Source organism: Pyrus communis, chromosome 9 (assembly GCF_041283825.1).
Source record: "Pyrus communis isolate YQ-2024b chromosome 9, ASM4128382v1, whole genome shotgun sequence".
NCBI lineage: Eukaryota > Viridiplantae > Streptophyta > Magnoliopsida > Rosales > Rosaceae > Pyrus > Pyrus communis.
Genome location: NC_142573.1, coordinates 24896696 through 24920941, shown reverse-complemented (window position 1 = coordinate 24920941; position 24246 = coordinate 24896696). Strand labels below are relative to the sequence as shown.

The 24246-nt window shown below is 35.5% G+C and overlaps 2 protein-coding genes and 1 non-coding gene across 4 annotated transcripts; all 3 read left to right on the top strand.

Annotated features, from left to right (window-relative positions):
* The first annotated feature begins 3107 nt into the window (after positions 1-3107).
* TRNAV-CAC (transfer RNA valine (anticodon CAC)) lies at positions 3108-3181 on the top strand. Its single transcript has one exon. It is a non-coding gene; the product is annotated as a tRNA-Val (tRNA).
* Positions 3182-4451: 1270 nt separating this feature from the next.
* On the top strand, positions 4452-15584 carry TSK (tetratricopeptide repeat (TPR)-containing protein). 2 transcript variants are annotated; one of them, XM_068479200.2, is made up of 20 exons: positions 4452-4784; positions 5267-6061; positions 6861-7037; positions 7300-7391; positions 8668-8766; positions 8923-9401; positions 9491-9534; positions 9624-9878; positions 10003-10144; positions 10731-10847; positions 11435-11535; positions 11668-11791; positions 11969-12081; positions 13216-13327; positions 13485-13589; positions 13684-13747; positions 13842-13962; positions 14083-14256; positions 14681-14798; positions 14891-15584. In XM_068479200.2, exons 1-20 carry the CDS (start codon positions 4512-4514, stop codon positions 15367-15369), a joined length of 3984 nt encoding a protein of 1327 aa, XP_068335301.2. In that variant the 5' UTR covers positions 4452-4511; the 3' UTR covers positions 15370-15584. The 2 variants fall into 2 exon arrangements, with proteins under 2 accessions (XP_068335301.2, XP_088555758.1); XM_088699632.1 differs by having other exon boundaries at positions 13657-13747.
* Positions 15585-20872: 5288 nt separating this feature from the next.
* Positions 20873-23214, top strand: LOC137739575 (putative glutamine amidotransferase GAT1_2.1). Its single transcript, XM_068479197.2, has 4 exons — positions 20873-21105; positions 21347-22107; positions 22234-22446; positions 22752-23214. The coding sequence occupies exons 1-4, from the start codon at positions 21018-21020 to the stop codon at positions 23001-23003; spliced, it is 1314 nt and encodes a 437-aa protein (XP_068335298.2). The 5' UTR covers positions 20873-21017; the 3' UTR covers positions 23004-23214.
* Positions 23215-24246: the final 1032 nt, after the last annotated feature.

Sequence of the window (24246 nt, the reverse complement as noted above, 5' to 3'; positions counted from 1 at the left end):
CACCGTGGTTTGGCCGAAAAACGGCTGGAAAGTGGCTGTTTTGGTCTCGAGTTAGCCACTTTCGAGCGGTTTTCCGGCCAAACCACTGCGATTTAGTCGTCAAAAAAGGTATCATTCTCTTTTTATTGTCGAGAAGTATGATTTTTGTTTTTGAATCACTTGATTTCGTTGAGTATTGAAGAAGTTATGAACGTTTAAATTTTATCCGGTTTCTGGCGAGTTTTCCAGTTTTCCCTCGGATCAGTCAACTTTGAGGCTATTTTCCGACTATCTTCGGCAACCATTGGGCTTCCAAATAGGTATAATCTTATTCTACACTTTCCTATCTTCATTTTGATATATTATGGGTTGAATTTGGTTAAGAAATGATTGAGTTATGAAGCGTTGAAAATTGCCCAAACTTTCGGCCAAGAGCTACGGGACACTTAACGGAGTTTTTGACGGAATGACCAAAATGATGGATGGTAGACAATCTCAGAGACCACTTCTATTGATTTGAAATTTCAGAAACCAAAATGATGTGTTATGCAAATCTCAAGGACCTTTTTGACTATTTAGCCAATTATTAATTAATTGGTTGTGTTTGTGTCGCATCATTTGTGTTTGTGTGTGTAAAATATAGTGAATTATATTCGACCCATTTATTTAATTATTTCGAGCAATGTGTTTACTCAAACATGCTACAAAATTCTCATTCCTTTTAACTTGTGTTGCCTTCGGTCTCGTCCAAATTATCACCCTAACAAGATTAGACTGAGATTGTAATGGATGAAGAACATTATACTATTCAACTCTAGAAGCTCTCTAGTACAACACCATAATATTTTTCCGGCTTCATTTTTGTTATTCTCTTTATACTTTACATAAAATCTCACTTCACTCCTTGATAAATGTATAAATGTTATACTTTTTCCGTCAATAATATTGCTTTATTGTCAAATTTTAATAAAATTTGATGGATTTGGATCCCATCCCTCCTTGTGAGTATCTCTAGAGATCTTCACATCGTATCTGTTCATCATACATCGTGCAGTTAGAAAGCATTTTGAATTTTATTATTTAAAATTAAACATAAACAATACCTAATAATTTATGGCCACATGATATATGATGAATGGATGAAATGTGAGGATCCCTAAGACCTTCACAAAGACGATCTAGAGAGGATCCTCATCTTTTTTTTGTTTTTGTGTTTTTGTTTTCTAAGTTCTCGTCCACTCACACATACCCTTTTTGGAAAGAAATTGTCAATTCTCTGAAGAAAAAAAATGTAATTATGACCGTGGAGTCTTTAATCTTTATCACTTGGTGTGAAATTAAAATAGCTTAGCTGAACTCTCCCTCCCTTAAGTGTAAAAATATCGATATATTGTAACAAATATGGATGATGAATTCATTGTCATTGTTCATGTGTAGCTACCATGGTACCGATTATCAGTCATTGTACTATGATGAGAAAAAAAAGGGTACTATCAATTAATGAAAAATAACTGTTTGATGATAACTTGTGAAAATGTGTGGTTTATAAGTTTTTAAATGTTTGCATCTATAGCAAATGCTGGATTTAGCTTATTGTATCTCAAGTTCAAATTCTCTTTTCTTCTAGTATAAATTAAGGTGCTAATCGTTTGTATTGAAAAAACGTTCGCATTCACCATTTTATTTATTTATTTATCATTTAACATTAGACATTTGTAATAATTATAACTTGGCATTATAATCAACCACAATCCCCAAATTCATGAACTTTGGATCTGAGCGTGCAAGAGCTTGCTGATATTTAAAACCTTTTTGGTATCTTGCTTAGTGTTGGGGTTTTTGGGTAAGATATTGCCATGACGGGTACTCAGTACTTAATGGAGTGCGAGCAATTTTATGGAAAAGGGATCCTCTTGGGATTCCTTCCTCCTAGTCCATCAAATCAAGGGATCCGGACTTTTGAAATTTGATTCAACAGCTACAAATAGGGGTCCACTTTAAAGGTTATAATAACTTTAGCCGTTGGATCAAAATTTCAAAGGTCGGGATCCCTTGATTTTGTGGATTAGGAGGAAGGAATCCGGAGAGGATCCCTTTCCCAATTCTATCAAATGATGTATTTCATTTTTATAGAAGCAATACTGGAGAATCAAATTCAAGACCCTTAAAAACAAAGGTAAATATTCTTAACGAACTTAGCGGCAATTTCTTTGCGGTCTTTCTGTCGGTGCACTATTATAATTATATAGGGCGCTTTCTGCCCTAATGATATGATGTTGGCCTCTACCAACTCATGAGGTTAGAATTGATGAGTTCAAGCTAGGACTTTGATCATAGTAAATTATTAATTAACGGGTTGTGTTTGTGTTGCATCATTTGTGTTTGTGTGTGTAAAATATAGTGAATTATATTCGATCCTTTTATTTAATCATTTCGAGCAATGTGTTTAATCAAACATGCTACAAAATTCTCATTCCTTTTGACTTGTGTTGCCTTCAGTCTCGTCCAAATTATCATCCTAAAAAGATTGGACTGGGATTGTAATGGATAAAGAACATTGTACTATCCAACTCTAGAAGCTCACTAGTACAACACCCTAATATTTTTTTCCGGCTTCATTTTTGTTATCCTCTTTATACTCTACACAAAATCTCACTTTACACCTTTATAAATGTATAAATGTTATAATTTTTTGTTCAATAATATTGCTTTATTACCAAATTTTAATAAATTTTGATGGAATTGAATTGTTGGAGTCTTTTAATAATATTGCTTTATTGGTTTATTAGGACCGTTTGAGTCCTTATCACTTGGTGTGAAATTAAAATGGGTTTTCAGCTTGTTCTTTCATATTTCTGAACATCATTTGGTTGACGAGTCAAATCTTTTCGTAAAATCATTTCCGATAATCAATAGATACATTTAAACTTGCCATCAACAAATATTAAACAAGGTTTTCTTTCCTGAGTAAAAAAATATATCATTAAATCATAATATTAAACGGCGAGCAATGCCTTTTAAATTGTAGCCTCGTAGGTTGTCGTTGGCTAGCTCATGTTTTGTTTTCACAAGTCTACATGAATCACATTTAGTAAAAAACTGTTAAATGTGAAAACATGGACAAATCAGTCTGGGTGGTGTAGTCGGTTATCACGCTAGTCTCACACACTAGAGGTCCCCGGTTCGAACCCGGGCTCAGACATCCATTTTAGTTTTTACTTGTAATTTGTCTCTATTTGTCAAACAATAAATTTTGTAAGATTAAGTGTTAGATTAGTCACCGACAGGATTCGAACGTAGACAGTCATGCAAGAGCTTAATATATTTCCACCACTATAGTAAAAGTCACTTGCAATGCATATATAATTATATTTCATCAACTTTTGCTCCACATTTTTATATGTGACGATCTATAGTTTGTTTACTTATTATATTCACTATAAATAGCTCATTTCTACTTCTTTCAAATTTATGTGCTTCCATGTCCACACATAAACGATATTAAAAATGAATTTCACATTGATCGGAGGAAGAATTTTTTATGAACTTATAAGTAAGTTTACCTACTATTCATATTGCTAACTAGTTTTATAGTGAAACCTCAACTTTTTTATAGTAGAAAACTATGCCTTACAAATTGGCAGGAATTGGATCTTCATCTGGAGTTGTTTATTTTGCAATTTCTCCTAAAAGCATTTTTAAAGGAGATGTCAAAATTGCCACATAGACATACAATAGTAAAAAATACCAGCAAATTCTCTCCAACCGAGCCTTTAGTTTCTTACGTGACGTTGAGTTAATTGAACGCAAAGCCTTATGCTGTCAAATTCATTTAATGATTTTGTAATATATATGATGCAATATATAATAAGTGTTTTTGTGTGTTTCAAGTATTTGATTGGTTGTCTCAATAATTGAACTTCACAAAGAGATAAAAAATAAATAAATATGGAATGACATTATTATTTAACATATCGGGTGGATCAAAAAATTTACAAAATGTCAAACTACCACATAGCCCTCAAATATCATTTGATGTTTTAAATTAACATTTGATTTGAAGATATTCCAATGGAGACTTTCTTTAGACCAAATTCAAGACACGGAGCGATGAGAACAAAAATATTGCAACTGAATATTAATGTGATGTCAGTACTAACATTATATTCACAATAATATATGAGGCGTTGATATTCAGTTAAAACATCGATTGCAATATTAGTATATTACCGTTCACGTCGAGAATTTTCGCCTCCCAATGGTCCATTTGTTCATTTTTGCAGTTTCCTTTTTGGGCCGTAGCCCTTCCGATCCATTGTACCAAAACAATAAAAATCTGGCCCGGCCCACATAGATTTTGTTTTGGCGGGAGTTGTGCCCTCCATCTGAAATTTCCAATTCCAAAAGCCGAAACGTCAGAATCTCACATACATATATATATATATATATATATATATATAGATACACACACACACTCAAACACACATACATTCCGATCTCTCTGAATCCCTCCGACGAATTAGAGAAACGAAATGCCTCGGGAGGATGCGCAGCTGACGGCGGCGAAGAAGTCATACCGGAATGCGAAGGCGGTGGGGAACCACGAGGAGGAGGCCCGGTGGGCAAACGCAATCGGCGACATGTTGAAGAAGAGAGGGGAGTACGTGGCGGCCCTCCAGTGGCTCCGAATCGACTACGATGTCTCTGTCAAGTACTTGCCCCAAAAGCATTGCCTCCCCACCTGTCAGTCCCTCGGCGAGCTCTATCTTCGCCTCGAGTGCTTCAAAGAGGCTCTTATTTATCAGGTATTTTCTCGATTGGGTTCGATTCGTGTGAATTTCAATTCGATTGGAGTCTTTTTTTCCCTGGGAATTTATGTTTATTTTGGTATTAAGAATGTATTGGCAATGGGAAAGTTTTCTGGTTGGTCGCTGAGAAATTTGGGGAAGACTCGGGTGAATCAGTATCCCACTTCTTAATTTGATTAAAAAAATGTTGAGCTGAGTGGAGATGTTTTGTTAGTGAGAAAATGTATCTGTTTGGTTAGTGAGAAAATGCATGAAGGTGAAAGGGATGATGACCCATTGATCTGGTTAGTACCTATAATTGCTGAGTTCAAGTTTTTCGGTTTGTTGTTTGGGATTTTCATATGGTTCTGTCCTTTGTGTAGTCATAACAAGGAAATTAAATTCTTTAGCGTCTCTTATTTTGTTTATGATGGAATAGTTGTATGATTAGTTCTTTTGGAGAAGAAAAAAATTTGAGACTTCACCTCTTTTTGTTGCAGAAAAAACATTTACAGCTCGCTGAGGATGAAAATAATCTTGTTGAGCAGCAAAGGGCCAATACCCAACTAGGTCGTACCTACCATGAAATGTTTTTAAGGTCTATTGATGAACATTGCTCGATTCGGAATGCCAAAAAGTATTTCAAGTCCGCTATGAAGCTTGCACAGATGATCAAGGAGAACCCACCTTGTAATAATTCTTTCGTTGAGGAATATATTGATGCCCATAACAATATAGGAATGCTTGAATTTGATCTTGACAATTGGGAAGAGGCTCGGAAAGTCTTAACTAAAGGATTAGAGATTTGTGACGAAGAGGAGGTAATGGAAGATGATGCTGGGCGCAGCAGGCTCCATCACAACCTTGGAAACGTTTACATAAAGCTGAGGATGTGGGATAATGCTCGAGAACACATTGAGAAGGACATTATGATATGTAAAAGAATCGAGCATTGTCAAGGGGAGGCAAAGGGGTACATCAATCTTGGTGAATTGCATTACCTAATTCAGAAGTATGAGGAAGCTATCCATTGCTACCAAAAAGCACTTGAACTGGCAAAATCAATGGAAGATGAGGATGCTTTACTCAGGCAAATTGATCAAAATATTGAGACTGTAGAAGAAGCCAGGAAAGTAATGGATGGGCTGAAGAAAGAAGAGCAGAATCTCAAAAAGCTAATGAGAGACATGGCCAGTGCAAGAGGCACACCACGTGAGAGGAAGTGTCTGCTGCAGCAAATTGCTTCTCTTGATTGTCTGATTGAGAAATCAAGGATGATCTTGGCCTGGCCAAAGGTACATACTTGACTCAATATGTTTTCTCTCACTCTCTACTCTTTTGAACTGTATGTTGTCCATTTAGTATCTTGTTTCTATCTTAAATATATCTTTGTTGGTAGAAAAGAAATCCTTTTATATTTTAGTGCGACATATGAGGCTGCATGTTGCATTGTGAGATAGTTATGCTCCATCAAGCATATATATGTATATAGTTTCTTCTGCATTCCTAAATTCTCTGTCAGTAGACCAATCGGGTTGGGATATGGTCTTCAAGGGCGTGTTTCACCAAATTTGTTTCCAACTCTGCTCTGTAGGATAAATTCTTTGATTATTCAGCTTCAATGAAATTGACCCTCAACCAAATGAATCTGCCAGTGTTTGTTCCGATGAACAGTCACTTTTGTCCAATTTGTTGGATAAATTTGCTTTTTTGGTTGGGATTTTTTTGGCCATGTGGTTTGCACAATTAGTTGTATTTCTCAAACTGTAAAAACTCATTCACATGCTGCTTTATTCTTTGGTTGGAAAGATTTTGATGGTGATGAATCTTGTTGGTATTATATGCTGTTAGGGAGGTCTCTAGGATGATTATGTAGAAGGGTAATATCTTGAACATCATTGTTTTTAATACAGCAATTGTCTTCTGTTACCAAAAGAAAAAATGCATTAATCATCTCACTAACATCCCTTATTCTTGAAAGTTGAATGCAATAATGGATAAGTTAACTGAAAATTCATAGCCAGGAAGTAAAGATTATTCTTCCTCTGTGAACAAGAGCAATGCTTTTCATTAGTGTGAAATTTTATTTTTCAGCTCCTTGAATTTGCAAAAAAGAAGAAAGTTTTAGCAAGGGAGCTTTATGACCAAGAAAAGATCAGTGATTCACTTTTGGTTATTGGAGAATCATACCAGAACCTACGAGAGTTCAAGAAAGCCCTTAAATGGTGCATGAAGAGTTTGGAGAAATACAAGTCAATTGGCAATTTGGAGGTCAGTTGGTGTATGTTTTATAACATTATACATTATGATGAGTAGTTGTGTCCTTGGAAAAGAAGTAATTTGGATTTGAAACTTGCTTAAATTAATTCTTAGTAGACTTTGGCAAGCTTGGTGTAGGCTATGTCATGTAATTAGAGATCATGATGGTCCTGCTAGGCAACGTTGGGATTTCATTCATGTATTTCGATCAAGTTGATGTTTGTACTGTACATCCACTGTTACTATATGCTTACTTAAAACTGGTAATGTTCAGGGGCAGGCATTAGCCAAAGTTAATATAGGTGATGTTTTAGACAGTGTTGATAATTTGGAAGGAGCACTAGATGCATTTGAAGAGGGCTACAGGTATGGTTTCTCCAGTGGACATTTCTTTTTGAAATTGGAAGATAACAAAGAAGCTTTCTAATCACCATGCTCAGCACAAAACCCACCTTGTTGCATGCATAGGAAATTGTGAAATACAAACTTTTGATATCATGAAGTCCTGTGAGCAATTGGGTCACATTGCTTTTAATGTTCTGTTCATTTATTTTTGCAGTCTAATAATTTTCATTGACAACTTGCTATAAAAATAAAAATTCCAAAATGCATTTTCACATGACAAAGAAGTTGTAGGTGTTGTCGTAGGGCGTGGAGAGTATGCTTATATTCAACATATCAAAAATAAATTCCAGAAAATGAGAGGAATATTATCTTTTCATAGCTCAGTGAGAGAGTACATAGGTGTTTAAATAGAAAGCAATGCACCAGTTTTCCTAGTATTATAATGTACATGATTAGTAGTTTTCCAAACCAGAACCAGCTTGTTTTCAGACTTAACAGAGTTAATGCCAGAGGGATTGAGTTAAAAACTGCGTTTCCAGCCCCTTTAATTTTCGCATTAAGTAATTCTCATTAAGAACCTTAAAGACAGTACTTGATCACAATGCACATTTTATTTCAATTCAAGTTTCCCTTGTTCACTTTTATAAACTGCTGCTTTTAGTTTTAACATTGTCATCGCAATTCACATGGTGTGTGATATCTTGATATGATTTTATTCATTTTAAAAGTTTAGCAGTCCTAAGTAATACCGTGTGTCCTAATGGTTCTCAGAGAGTTCACTACTGAGAGAAAAAAACAAAAAAACGTCCAAACCAAAAATGAATTGAAATTTATTTATGATAGGGGATTTATATTAGAAACTTATATGAAAAAGAGTTCATTCTGACTCTTGAGTACCCCCAAGGTGTTTGTGAAAGAGTCATGTAGCCAACCTCAGTATTTGGGTTGTGTTGAGTTTGTTTTCCATAAATGAGCTGTTGGTACTTACTCTAGCTCTTGATTTATATTAGAAACTTATATGAAAGAGAGTTCATTCTGACTCTTGAGTACCCCAAGGTGTTTGTGAAAGAGTCATGTAGCCAACCTCAGTATTTGGGTTGTGTTGAGTTTGTTTTCCATAAATGAGCTGTTGGTACTTACTCTAGCTCTTAAGGTAGAGTACCATTCAATTGTAAATTTGGCTATAACTGTATAACTTTCTTTTATGACCTCCGAAGGAAACTTACTTCTTTTCTGACCTAAAATGAAATTTACTTGCTTTCAAGGGTTGTGTTGAATTCATACTACTGTCCTGCAGGCTTGCTGTTGAGGCTAACCTTCCTTCGGTGCAGCTAATGGCACTAGAAAATATGCACTATAGTCACATGATAAGATTTGACAATGTGGAAGAAGCCAGGTAATTCGTGCGATCCCCTTATCCAAATAGGGTGAAGTCGAGTTCTTCAGATGGAAAATAATTACCGAGTGGTTTGTGTATTAGAATTTTTTGTTGCATCATATTTTGGATGGAGTTTTCTATAAGTTGTTTTTAAAGGCAGATGGTTTTTTGTAGGAGATTGCAGTTTCGTATTAAAGAATTGAAGAAATCAGAACATAAAGATCTTGAAACAGAGAATGTGGCAGAGGATCGCTGCTCTGAATCTGATACAGAAGGGAGTGGTCATCTGTCAGATGGTGTGTATAATGCATGCTGTTCTTCAGAGATTAGAAAATCTAGTTCCAGCAGATCACAGTCTTTAGCCAGTATGGAAGAGTTAAACGATGATGAACCTTTAATTTCTCTCAAATGTTCCACCAAAGATTCACTCAAGGTGAAATCCCCTCCTTCAGGAAAACAAAATAGCACCATCCAGATGAATATTTCATCAAAAAATTTGTCGAAGACAGACACCAATGAGCAGACAGTCATTGGGCGTAAACGTGTTCGTTTAGTCCTTTCTGATGATGAAGATGAAATGCAAGATGAGGTACCCTGCTCAAAAAGCTGGTCTAAGAAACAACCATTAGAATTTGTTGCTACATCTGATGAATGTAAGTTTTAATCAATGACTAATTTGATCTTCAATTATAACCACAGTGAAAAGCCATAACATTCAATTATATTTCTTATCTGGTTGCAGTGAAGAGTAAAAGTAACACAGCCAGTCCTGCTCGTATATTTCAGGTAGGGCTAGTATCAGATTAATCATGGAGATTATTGTCGCTCTAGTGTTGTAGATGTATTTTAAATGCTTACTTCTTTGGGGTTTGTAGGATGTCTCAGCCTACACCACAAATGGTGCCATGAGGTTTTGCGATCCTGTTGATATTGAACAAAGCTCTAGTTCATGCAAATCCAGGAATCTTAGTTTGGTCACTCAAAAAAGCAAAGGTTTTAATGCTTTAAGATCCGATGGAAGTCCTATTGTTGCTAATGGCTCTAAAGGTGACACCAGTGTCTCTAAAAATGTAGTGTATGACAATGATGCTGCCCATCTTATGTTTCTTACGCCTGACGATGAACACAATGTGAGTGCTACTCAACTCACTTGTATGCAGATGATTCTATTTGGTTCTATGTCTCTGATACCTCGTTGCCACTGTTTTTTAGTTGTATTATTTACTAAATTGTGGTCTTCTTTGTTAATTGCAGCAATGCATTACATTCAAGATTGACAGAGACCTAATACATTTGGATTATGGCTCATTTTCTGATAAGTTAAGCATTGAGTCTATCAAGACTGAATTGGCATGCTTATACTACTTACGGCTTCCTATTGAAAGAAGATCAGAGGGTAGGCATCAGTCGAGTTTAGCATGTTTCTAGTTGCTAGTATTTATATCACTAAAATGTTGGCAAGATGATTCACTGAATTGCAGCGGATATGTTAATTCATACATAGATTTTTATTTTATTTGTATTCATTTTTAAGGAAAGAAAGAATTTGAATGGTTTTTTAAAACATTTCACTATTCTCCAAGATGAAAATTAGGTAGTTGTGCATGATATAAACACTAGGGTGTTTGAAATAACTTTGCTGTATTGTTATATGTATTTGTGGCACATACAGAGGGGTTGTTGGTGAAATAATCATACTAAGTTGGTGATTTCACAATTAAAAGAGTAGGCCACTTTGTTTCAGTGGTGCACTACAAATTCTGGCCAAGTCGCTTAGACATGGTTAAGCTTGCCTGCATATGGAAATTTTTATGTGCTCTTTAGTTCATTTCATGTGTCTAAATTGAATGCTTAAATTTTTCTAGGTTTTATCCTTAAGAGTTTGGCACCATTATGTTTTATTGCTCTCTCTCTCTCTCTCATGTTAAATGATCTGTTTTCTTCAAAACGTCTTGTGATCGTACTAATACTCAGATTTTCAGGGCTGCTTCCAAAAATAAAGAATATAAAATGGGGTGAGAGTGTTATAGAATCCCTGGAAGCATTTGAAATGCTTAAGCAGCATATGGGGAAGGCCTTGGTTGAAGCTTTTATTGATGGTATGTGCTCCAACAGTTCGAAGCTCACTTCAGATGTTCTGATCTTCATTTAAATGACATGTCTATTTGAACTCTTCTTTTATTTTAGATATGTACTGTGTTCTATTCTGTTTTGTTGGAAATGCGACTCATTCAAAATAAATGACGTCATTTAAGATTTAACTGATTGAAGGCACTATTCAATTGGATACAACATGGTTATGTTATAATTGTAATCCTATTAAAAAAATGTACTATTTTGTAATTGCAATCAACAAACTAGTCCTTTGGAGTTATTTTTACAATGCATCTGATTTGTTTTTATTTTCCTGGGATTTTCTTGTGGTTCTGTGGGTTTATTACTTTCTTGTGGATTGTGCAAACCAGATAATACTTTTCAGAGTCCATGATGTCATGATTCCAAATTCCAACTTGGATGTTTATGGTTTTCTGTTTGCAGTGATATGTACATATGATTTTAGATTTTTTGTATATTTGTTTATAGTTTCTGCTAGGGATAACATAAGATTCTAAAAGGAAATATATTATTTTCCAACTTCTTTCTTGTATATTAATATGCAATCCAACTTCACCTGTTACCAACACAGGATGGGTTCAAAAGAGGTTGATAAAACTATACACTGATTGCTGCTATAAGTCATCTGCGACACCCAATATGAAGCTGCTTAAGAAACTCTATGAGCAGGAGGTAAGGCTGGAGGAAAATTGAGTGAGGGCATCCTTGTTCTGTATTCGACAATCTATTGTGAGATGATAAACTCATATTTTTGTTTGGACCTTTACTCTATTTGCTGATTGTGGTATTTTTTTCGTCTGTCAGGTCTCAGATGATGATGTTAGTGTGTCTGATTGTGGGCTGCAAGACTTTTCATTAGCCCCATTGTTGGATGCCCTGCATATAGATAAAACATTTGGAATGCTAGACCTTTCTCACAATGCGTTAGGTAACACTATAGCATCTGATTTCTAGGCTACGGTTATTTAGATTCGAAAATGTTGCTTCTGGACTAGAAATTATGGAGTAGCCTTTCTGTAAACATTCCTCACCTAGACTCAGGCCTAAAAAATTATCCCAGGAATTGTGGGTTGTATTAACCGTTTATTGGCTCATTGTTTTCCAGGAATTGATACAATGAAGAAGCTGCAGCAAGTAATCACATCATCAAGCCAAAAGTATGCTGGGTTGATGTTGGATCTCCACTCTAACCGATTTAGTATAACTTCTTTGGCTCAGGTATTTAACCAGCGTTGCAACAATTTTTATGTTAAAGCTTAGGCTGACTTCTTTGATTGATTCACCTACATGTTTTTCCCAAGTATTGAGTTTATGCAAGAAAAAGTGCAAGCAAGAGTGAACTTTGACTCTCTCCCGCCTTTTGTTTGTTGCCAGACGGCTATATTGTGGATAAGAAATCCATCATCTGAGATCAAATCTAATGTACTAGATCATACCTCTCAAATAGGACTAATTTACAAAAATCAAAACTTTAACCCAAACTCATTCTACAGCTTATAACACATCCATCATCTTAGAAGAACGAGAATAATCCCTGAACTCGTTCAAAACTCATGCCCAAAAAGCTGCCCAGTATCTAACTCTATCCCAGTAAGTTTTTAGAATAATGGTATCAAAGCAGGAGATCTGGAGTTTACATCCTTGTAATTATCACCTCCTAAGCTCCTAATGCAGGCTATTACAATTTGAGTTGCTATTGCATAGTCTAAGGGCTTAAGTTCGGAAAAAATGGCAAACCAATAATTTCCTTGTAACCAGTTAAAGACTGAAACTTCATCTATCGTTTTGTTTGTTGCCAGATGGCTATATTGTGCATAAGAAATCCACCATCTAAGATCAAACCTAATGTACCAGATCAGACCTCTCAAAATGGGCTAATTTACAAAAATCAAAGTTTTAACCCAAACTCATTCTACAGCTGCTAGCAAATCCATCATCGTAGAAGAACGGGAATAATCCCTGAACTCATTCAAAACTGATGCCCAAAATGCTCCCCAGTATCTAACTCTGTCCCAGTAAGTTTTTAGAATAATGGTATCAAAGCAAGAGATCTGGAGTTTGCATCCTTGTAATTTTCACCTCCTAAGCTCCTAATGCAGGCTATTATAATGTGAGTTATTGCATAGTCTAATGGCTTAAGTTTGTAAAAAATGGTAAATGAATAATTTCCCCTAACCAGTTAAAGACTGAAACTTCATTATATGCAATGACTATTGGATCATGGATTTTTGTAGCTTTATTATATGCAATGACTATTTCAGTAGGAACTATATAATTTAATTTTCTGTTATCAGGACAATGGTAAGGCCTTTTTGTACTCACCCCAACCATTTTCTGTGTTGAAATCTTCAGATTTGTGAATGCCCTTTGCTATTTGCTCGATTGGAAGTGCTCAATATCTCTGAAAATCCTCTCACTGATAGATGTGCATCTTGCCTCTCCATTATCTTGGAAAATTGCAAGGGTAAAGTGCTTTCCGTGAAGCTCAAGCATTTAAACTTTTTCTGTTCCTTATTGATTTGTAGTAGCGTATATGCTTCTTGGTAAATCTAGTTCTTTTAATGGATTTTGTTCAAAGTAACACTAAATCATCCCTGCTTATATGGGACTTTGCTTTGTAGCTCTTTGCAGCTTGAGCATAGAGTGCTGTTCTGTCACGTCTACAACAATTGAAAAGGTTGCCGATGCATTGAATGCTGATTCTGTGCTTGAGCAACTTTGTATAGGTATGCTTGACATATGGTAATTGCAATACACATTAGTGGCTGGACTATTTTTCTTATCACTTAATAGGTTGTCTCAATTCCTCTCCTTCCACAGGATATAACTCAATTCGCAAAAATACCATCATGAATTTACTTTCCAAGCTTGGCACTTTGAAAAGGTTTAGATCTAAACAAAATCAATCTTTCTTTCAGTATGCATAGGTAACTCTATCCACCAATTGGTGCGAATATACAAATTTCTTTCTTATGCAGATTTTCAAAATTAAGTCTGAATGGACTGAAGCTAAAACAGTCTGTAGTTGATGGCCTTTGCAAGCTTGCTAAAACCTTGTCCTTGTCAGGATTAAGTCTTCGGGAGACTGGAATTGGTATTGTGAGTGCACTGTCATTTTGCATTAACTTCTCACTTTTGTTTGATTTACATCATTAGGCATATTCTCCGACTCCTTTCTGGCTTTCTTCCAATTTTGTTTATTTTGTTGTTCTTTTGAAGGATGGGGCATTACTATTAACTGAGTCATTGTTCAGCCAAACTTCAGAGTTTGTGAAACTTGACTTTTCAAAATGTAAAGTGACGTCGAATTATGTTCACAAACTAAGCACTGATTCTTCGATGATCTGTGGCATTGTTGAGCTGAACCTTTCGGAAAATCCTATTATGGAGGAGGTTTGTTCTTTTGACTCGGGGTTTGCTAAATGTCAAACTTGTTATGTTTGTCTTGTTTCTGCTCTCTGTTGCAACTAGAACCCGCTTTTTATTGGTGGCAGAAGCAGCAAGTAATACTATGTCTGAAAACTGGAAATTGTATTATAAGTTACAAATATGAACTTGCTTGTCAGCTTCACTACCATAAAAGTTGAGTCCAAAAGACGGTTGTATTTGAGTTGTCTCAGTCAAAAGCTGATCTAGATCATTCTTATATAGAATTACATGCAGATATAGCCCTGATAAGCCTGAAGAATGTTGTCATTAGTCTCTTTGCTAATCTAAGAATGAGCTTCTGCTATGAGAGAATTTCTTGGATCTTACCAATACAAAAAGGGTAGTCCATGCGTTTCTAATTAATTCCATTTCATAACTATGAACACAGGGTAGCAATGTGTTATCATCAATGCTTTTGGATTCTCAATGTTCTCTGAAAGTGTTGTCCCTTCAAAAGTGCAAGCTTGGGACTGCTGGAATTCTTCGAATAATCCAAGCACTATCGGGTTCACACCACTAAGCTCACCCCTCTGTCCTAACTCCCAAACATTAGTCCCTAGAAGTGAACTAATAATTTGTTGTTTGATGTGTCAAGCAGATAATGGTTGTCTTGAAGAGCTAAACCTTGCTGACAACGCCAATGTGGAAAAACAGTACTCTGAATCTACTCCAACCTCATCTGCACCAAAGGAAGCTAATCCTGCTCCACCGGATTCCTGCCATGCGAACACTGATTTAGATATGCTTGAAGTTGCTGATAGTGAAGATGATCAAGAAAAAGTTGAAACTGCTGCACATGAATTTGATGACAGCTGCACAAGCCCGTGGCAAAGTACTTCCTCGTCTCCTAGGAGCCAGTTTATTCAAGAGCTGTCTACTGCCGTTAGTATGGCAAAAAATTTGCAGCTACTGGACCTTAGCAGTAATGGCTTCTCCAGAGAGAATGCAGAGACATTGTATTCTTCATGGTCAAGCTCGAGAGTCGTTTCAGCTCGGAGGCATATCAAGGACCAGACCATCCATTTATTTGTGAAGGGAATCAAGTGTTGTGTGAAACCCTGCTGCAGAAAGGATTAGTTTTCTTGCTTCTTGCTGCAACAACATCCTCATTGAGTACCAGTACCAACTTCACCTTTAAGATCACGGTGTCACTTCATACTTCCAAATTTATCGCACATTAAAACTGGAAAATGTATAGATACATGACTGCGTAATCATGCAGACCATAACCTGACGCCAGGGGCATGATGCTCCGCTCGATTTCTATTTGCAATGAACAAAAGTTTGATACAGTTTCGATGTTTTCTTTTATATTGCTGCCAATGATATTTTGTTTTGGCTCTGCCCTTGCTCAAGGAATACTTTTGATTTCTGTTAGGGCTAGTTTGGTATTATTGTGCTTTTAAAAAAAATGTTTATGTTGTTGTACCATGAGAATAAATAGTTCTAAAATAAATTTGTTAAGTGTTTGGTAAATTTTTTTTTTGTTAAAGTTTTTTAACCAAAAAAAAAAAAATAATGTCTAACTATTTGGTAAACTTTTATATAAATTGTTAAAGGACTGGTAATATGATATAATAATTGTTAAAAAGAATAATGTAAAGATAATAATTGAAATTTTGTAAAATATGTAGATTATACTTTCTATTTGAAAATTTTATTAAATGAGCACTGATTATCATACTTTGAAAAAAAAAAAAAAGACCACTTTTCTTAAAAGCATGGTAAGCATTGCTTTTATTTTTCTACTATTATTAACCGCAGTTTTAAAAAACACTTTGTTTTTGTTTTACCAAAACATGTGTGTGTGTGTGTGTGTGTGTGTATATGTTTGTATCTGAAGGCAGTCATGTAGAACATGTTTTAGTATGTATAGTTTGACCGACTTTTCAGTTGAGGACATGTAAAGACAATGTGCTTCACTTAAGTTGCCATATACAACTAAGCACGCCATCAATCAAGTTTGGCAGCTATTTTTCATGGACTTAGGTGATCTTGGGACCATTCGAAAATCGGAAGAAGCGCTTGTTATGACATTTGAGAATCACCAAACAGTCTGGACAGGTGGTGGAAGAAAGAAGACTATCATGGCTATGCAACAGAAGCTTTGCACCAAGAAGAAAGATCTAATTTAGATGAAGATGAATACAAATAAGGCTACCATGCCTTTGTTGTTCTTTGGACTTTGATTCCAACAAAGAAGAAAGACTTTCTTGCTCCATTTCCCAAGTGACCAACTCCCCATTTTTTTTTTTTCTTTTTTTTTTCTTTTTTTAAGTGTAAACAAACACTTATTTATAAAATGTACAAATTTACTTAAATCTGTCCAATCCATCTAGATCCCGTTTAGGCGCATAGGCGCTAGGTCCCAACCCGCCGTCCTAATTAGCACCTAGCATATCTTAATTAGGATCATCCGATGTTGGAATCTTAAATCCGCCACTTCACACAACAAGCCAGTTGCTACCGCAAGTTAAAGTTATGCCAACATGAAACCCACCATATTTAGACAAGAACCTGTATACAAAATAGTGGATTTGATTATGAGGAAAGAATCAACGCTAATGATTTATTTTCTCTCTTTTGCTCTCACATTTCTCTCCAATTTCTCTGTTTTCATATTATAGTTTATGTTTTTTCTTTTAAAATTTACACACACACACACGCACATAATGTGTTGTCTTCGTTCAATATTAATTAAGGATACGTATTTTAATATACAGAAAAATCATGATCTCCATATTACCAGAAATAGAGTAGTCTAGCAAAGTGGATAAGTTCACCACCAAATAAGTAGATCCCTGGGTGTTACCTCCACATCAGAAATATGAATATGTCTCCATGCATGCTAATCCAGTTGTCGAATTCTCCAATTCCGAAGTAGTAGTTAAAGTATTCCCCAGTCAGCTTCTGATCAGCTTTGACCCGTCTTAGTTGAAAGTTTGAAACCCATCGACTTAACGTCAGTATATCCATGCAAAACTTGAAAGCCAAATGTCCGTCATTCCCAGCTGCATTAATTCATCAACAGTACCTCTTACTCTTCACACTTCCACGACTTGCATGCATTTCCATGTCTTCAAGTCCCAACCTTTCCCACATATCAACGATCTGGCAGAACCGAATAAAAACCTAAAATTCAACGCATGCAACATATCTCACAATATATATATATATATATATATATATATATGTGTATATTTATATGTATTTGTGTGTGTGTGTATCACCATGCATGAATTTTGTTTTTTGAGCACTCAGCTAATTACTCTTACATAAAGTTAAAGCATGCCTTGCATTCATCCAAACTCCAAAACGAAAACTGTTTTAAATTTGTTGCTCGATTTTCCACTCACTCAACTATACAATGTACGTGTGTAACGGTAATATGGAAGTATTCGAATTGAGTTTGCCTACTTAATTAAATATACTGACGATTAAATTGTACTTCTTATGAAATATCCGTTCATTGCATTCGAATATTTTCTTGGAAACGCTTCAAGTGATGGCAGCCATCAGATATACATGAAAAAGGATAAAATACTTGTAATTAAATTACTAAGTTAGTTCTGATTTTATACTTATTATTGAACTTATTGTTAAACTAATTTTCTAATTTATAACATAATGACATTTTACAGTTTTTTGTTATTTAAACAAGGCCGCTTTTCTTTTCTGTTTTTTTTTTTTTTTTTTTTTTTTTTTTTTTTTTGGTTGGTTACAAATGAAGGCGTACAACCACAAAACACAAAAACAACTAAACAAATCTGGGTCTATCAACCACCAACACCAGCCTAAAAAATATGACAGCCATACTCTAAAGAAGGACTGATTCCTGCTAATCTATCCGCAACATAATTTTCTTTTCTCCTTTTCGAATTCGGCCGTCGGAAAGCAGGAATCCTAGTGATGTAATTCTTGGATCTGTGGCTAAGCGTTTTAGGTCAGAGGTTCGATTTGAAGATGATTTTGTAGAGGAAATTCCAAGTTTGAATCTTACCCCTCCTCTGAGTTTCAAGGAGAAATTATTAGGGACTACTACCTTTAAGGAATCAAGCTTTTTAAAGGTATGATTCAGAGAGTGGAGCCAGAAATCTAACTAAGAGAGGGCACCTTAAAAATTTAAGCTCCTTTTTTTTTTTTTTTTTTTTTACAAGGCAAGCTCATGTTTACAAATTCTGACAATATTTGTTACAAAATATCTAATTTTGTTAATCTATTATTTAGTTTTTCTTTTATTGTTGTATTAACAATATCATACTCATTCGTGGTTAACAAAATATATGTTACTCAACAAGATGTAAACATAAGAGTGAGTTACGAACGAAGAAGAAAGGAGGGGCACTCAATTAGAACTAAAGAGAAATTATTCTCTATTTAATATGATTAATACAATAATTCTACAACCAAAAGCTGAGTGAGAGGAGAAAAACTTGTGTGGGGCTTGACATGCCACTGGACTTTGCTAAGTGGCACTACAATCCACTCAAAAATCACTACGTGACAAGTCTTAAATATAATTTTGTTCTCATTGTTTTATATTTAAAATTGTCATAATTATTTTTTTCACTAATGAATATGCATCAATTTAATGGCTTATATGTTGTTCGTCCCCCTCCCCCCCCCTTTTCCCAAATATTCCCTCTAGTTTATGTTGCAGGGCATGCCTGTCTTCTTTAACTTCCCAAACAATCTCATTGTGTAATATTATTTGATTTATCTCTTCGAATATGCTCTTTACGAAGACTGAACCCTTTCCTCATAGCATAAGCATTGCGTACTTGAAAGGCTTCAATGTCAAAATTCACCACCATTCTAATTTTTACATCTTAAAACTCCATTGTCTCAGCAGCAACCTACCAATTAAAAAAGAAAAAAAAAAAAGAACTACCACATTAATAAAATACTCATAGTAAAGAACGGAAAAAACTATTGTATAAATATGTGGGTAATTCGTATCAACATATTAACCATAACATTGATTAACATTTGAGCCCAAATATTAGATTAACATGTTAACGAAAACAAATAAAAAATTAGGCTAACCCTAATACACCTATGTATATGGGTTATTCATGTCAAGTTCACATGATCAAATCAAGTATTGTATAAATAACGAAAAAACTTAAAGATTATTGATTGATTTCCATGACAAAAGTTGGAGAAAGTGATTTTGTTTAGGGTACATAATTTTTTCTGAAGAACAGTGAGAGAAGAAAGTCGGAGAGACAAAGAAGTGGGAGAGAGAAGAAAGTGAAAGAGTCCTGCAACATAAATTGGAGGGAATATTTGGGATGAATAATCGTATCTTGCTATCAATTGTCCTTTTTTTTTAAAAAAAAAGAAAGAAAACAAAAAAAATATCCATTAGATTGATGTATATTAATTAGTGAGAAATATAATTATGAGAATCCTAAATATAAAAGAATGAGAAAAAAATTTACACTTAAGACTTGTTACGTGGCAATTTTTTAGTGGCTTGTAGTGCCACTTAGCAAAGTCCAATGGTAAGCCAAGTCCCACACAAGTTTTTCTCGAATGAGAGGGGGGTCGTGGCCCCAAGGCACTACCTCCCTCCTCCCCTGGAGAGAATATGCTAGAGTTTGTGTGGAAATTGATGCCATTCATTGAAATTGAAGGGGGTCATGGTAAAGATAGAATCAATTAAAACATGACAACAGTAAGGTGATAGATTGTATAATTTTTTTTTGTTGTTGTCCGGAGATGATTTTGTTTTCTAATTTACTACTTAAATATGGTATTTAACTATTTAAAAGACACTATTTACAATTGAATGAGTGAATACAATATTGTTTGGAGGAGAATAGCGTTGGGGAATGATTGACTTATTCCCGGATATGCTTCACATCTTATTTTACATAATCATTCTATATTTAATCAAATTTCGTATAGGCTTCTCTTTTTCTTTAATTTTATTTTTATCGAATACAAACAAGATTCTACACTAGAGGAAAGTTTGTACGGATAAAGTCTTCAACCACCAGGGCAATCCCTTGCATGAAAATTATTTATTAAGATTATGTTAAAAGCACGGTATAATAATTTGATAAGGATCGCTAAAACCATGTTCTCTCCATATAATTAATTATTTGATAAGAATTGCAATATTATACTGGAACTACTATTTGCACTTTAAAAATTTAATTGTGCACTCCTCATAAAGAGTATTTTTTTTTCTTTTAAAATATAAAAAGGTTGAAGTACACAATTATATTTTTTGAGTGCCAATAATAATTATATATTATATAATAAATTATTTTTGATCTTCTATAATTAATTATCAAATTTAAGGGATAATGTACTTATGTATTTTCCTTTTTTGGGTTTTTATGAAACATGTTTTGGTTATGAATTGTTAATTATGATGATAGGTATATCAAAATACAATTATGTAGTAGGTAAATCGAATGTGTATAAATATTGCAATAAGAAATAATAATTTTTATATAATTGATTAATTTTGTTCAACAAACCGGCGGAACTGGGGAGATGTATGCGGCGCCAAGACTACGCACACCCCTCCTTCTTCCAATCTTCTTTAAATAGCGCTCTTTTCTGGCTTTCTTATCCTATCCTCCCCTAATTTTAGTAAATCAAGCTCTCTACTTCTTTCTACTTATTCGTCCTCTTCTCCTCCAACCCTGAAAATAATTAAATTAATCAAGACACCCAAACAACAATAACTTTGATCGTGCACCACCGCCATGGATTCTGATCTCTCTGTCATCCTCCCTCGCGTCCTCATCGTCTCTCGACGTACCCTTCGCAAGAACAAGTTCGTAGATTTTGTGGGTATGTTCTCAATCCCCATAACAACAACAAATCCTTTTTCTTTTCTTTTTTTCTTGATAATTTTAACGTTTTTATTACAAACGATATTTCTATTCTAATCTAGATTAGGGAAGCAAAAAGGTTTGAGCCCCGTTGGATACGAAAACCTATTCACCAGGACAATACACCATTTACTTTAATGTTTTGTTGTAATCGTAATGCACGGTTTACTAATTAATCTTTTGCGCGCATGTGGTTTTAGGTGAATACCATCTTGATCTTATAGTAGGTTATGGAGCAGTACCAGTAATCGTGCCCCGAGTAAATGGGGTGAACATGTTATTGGACAGCTTCGAGCCCATCCATGGAGTTCTCCTCTGCGAAGGAGAAGACATCGACCCGTCTCTCTACGAGACTGAGGTCGACGTCTCAGGCCTTTCATCTGAAGAGTTGGAGGAAATCAGGAGGCTCCATGCAAGCGACACAGCCATCGACAAAGAAAAAGACTCGATCGAATTGAGGCTGGCGAAGCTCTGCCTGGAACGGAACATACCCTACTTGGGAATATGCAGAGGTTCACAGGTCTTGAACGTCGCATGTGGAGGAACCCTTTACCAAGACATCGAGAGAGAGCTCTCGAAAAAGCACTTGGAATTTGATGATCCAAAAAATGGTGTTTATGTGCAACATATAAATTATGAAGACTATGATGGGCATAGGCATGTGGTGAAGGTGGTGGAGGAGACTCCTTTGCACCATTGGTTTAAGGAGTCTTTGGAATCAGGGGAACAGAAGATGGAGATTAGGGTTAATAGCTATCACCATCAAGGCGTTAAGAAATTAGCACAGAGATTTGTGCCAATGGCATTTGCACCAGATGGTTTGATTGAAGGGTTTTATGATCCAGATGCATATAATCCTGAGGAAGGTAAATTTATCATGGGATTACAATTTCATCCAGAGAGAATGAGGAGACCAGATTCTGATGAGTTTGATTACCCTGGTTGCCCATCTGCTTATCAGGTCTCTTTGCTACTTCAATTTTTTAATTTTTTTTTTAATTTGTGTATAGAATGTGACATATGAGATATATTGATCATTAATTGTGGGTTAATAGGGAATTAAAGAAATTTTTATGGGGTTTTGTAGGAATTTGTGAAGGCAGCAATTGCTTACAAGAACAAGCTCAACAGTTCAGCTTCAGTGCCACAATCTTTGAAGCTGGATGGGGAAATGGAGAAAAGGAGAAAGAAAATTGTTAGAAGTTTTTCAATTGCAAGAAACATATACACAGGAGGCCTAGGAAGTGGTATGCATCAAATCAAAGAATCTGAACTTGAAGCTGGAGCAGAATTCCTTGAGGTATAGATTATCAAGTTTGTGAGTTACATTTTTTTGTCAATTTTTTTTACCAGTTGCTAAAGGAATACTTTGTTACTTATCCTTGAATTTTTTAAATACCAATGATGGAGATTAAGTAGATACGCTTTTTAGTGTTTTAATTTCCACTCTTGATGTCAAATTCAAAGGTGGGTAACCACGATCCTTTAATCACTGGGTGATCTAGATCGGACGGACTCGTGTCTGATATTTTCATTTGGGTAACTTTATATTGATGCAAGTATGTGCTTTTTTTTTTTTTTTTTTTTTTTTGGTCTCATCTGCAGTCCAACACAGCACTGAGCATACAGCAGGAGAACAGACTGAAGCAAATGGGGGCAACAGTGAGAAATGCAGGCTCCTACAAACAGAGATTGAAGTTGAATGGGGAGAGAGAAAGACTGGCAAGGGATGTGATGGGGAAAATGTCAGTGGAGCAGTTGTCTGATCTGCTGGCCTTCTACCATATGATGGGCAAAATCTGTTCAGAAGTGGTGGAAAGAAAGCTGAATGGGATTGTCAATGATATTGGTTATTAGTTGAATTAATCAAATCATATGTTTTGTTTGTAAAGGACTCACATATCACATCACATGAATCTTTGGGTGATGGGTTCATGTCTTAGTCTCCTTTTTACTTGTTTCTCTTGTTTTCTGTTGTTTACACATGAAAATATGTCAATATCAACCCTTTGAGAAATGTTTTCTCAATTGAAAGTGAAATAAAAATATGTAACTTCTGTGCATACAAGTGCAAGTCTGCAAACCCCAGTATATTGAGCACCTCTGTCTAAATTTTGATGTGAAAAGGACTAGTTTGCCCTAACATAAAAAGATTATAATTTTCTAATTTATTTTAAAAACAATGGTTTCCAGACATCAATTAAAAGTAACTGTAAGTTGCTTTTAAAAGCTACTTTTAGAACAAATGAAGTTGAGCCTTTAGTGAATATTTTCAATGCATTAGTTTAAAAAAAAATGGTCGCTACTACCTACCACTAACCTTACACCACCATCATTGGCACCATCACTTTTGCCACAATCGTCACCACCGCTTTAGCCATAACTGCAACAATAACAACAACATCCACCACTGCCATTCCCACCACCATCGTTCCCGCAGCCGCCGCCATAAACGCTACAACTACAACCACAATCTCTATTGTCACCACCCTTACCACCATTGTCACTTCTGCACCCCAACCACCACATCCCACTATTGATACCCACCATTGCCACTTTCATAACAACCGCCACCCCCACCACCACCATCACGTCCTTCGAGTCTACCACCTACAATTGCAACCACCAAGCTTATACCACTAGCAACATCAGCACCGCCAACATTGCCACCGCCATTGCCAACACCTTTACCACAACCACCACTATCAATCCAACCAATGTCGCAACCATAGTTATTGTTGGCACCACCTCATATCATACCTATTTTTGTCATTATATACAATTATATCCCTTATTTTAAAATTTACCGAATATTTTTGCATTGATTTTATACTCTTTAAAAATATAATTTATCAAAAGCTCAAATGTTTTAACTTCAATTGATTATTCTTAAATCACAGGAATCCCAAACTGCCCCTTAGTCAAGGGCCTTCTTCATCGCGAGTGAGGTCGCCACTGCTAATTACTCAGTCATGCGTCAACTAAATCTGGAGAATCCGAGCCATTCCAAGCCGCTCCGCTCCATTTTTTAGCCGTATTGGAGCCACTCCAAGTTGCTTGTGACTGGAGTTCGGCACCAGTTTGCCGAACTACTGCTTCT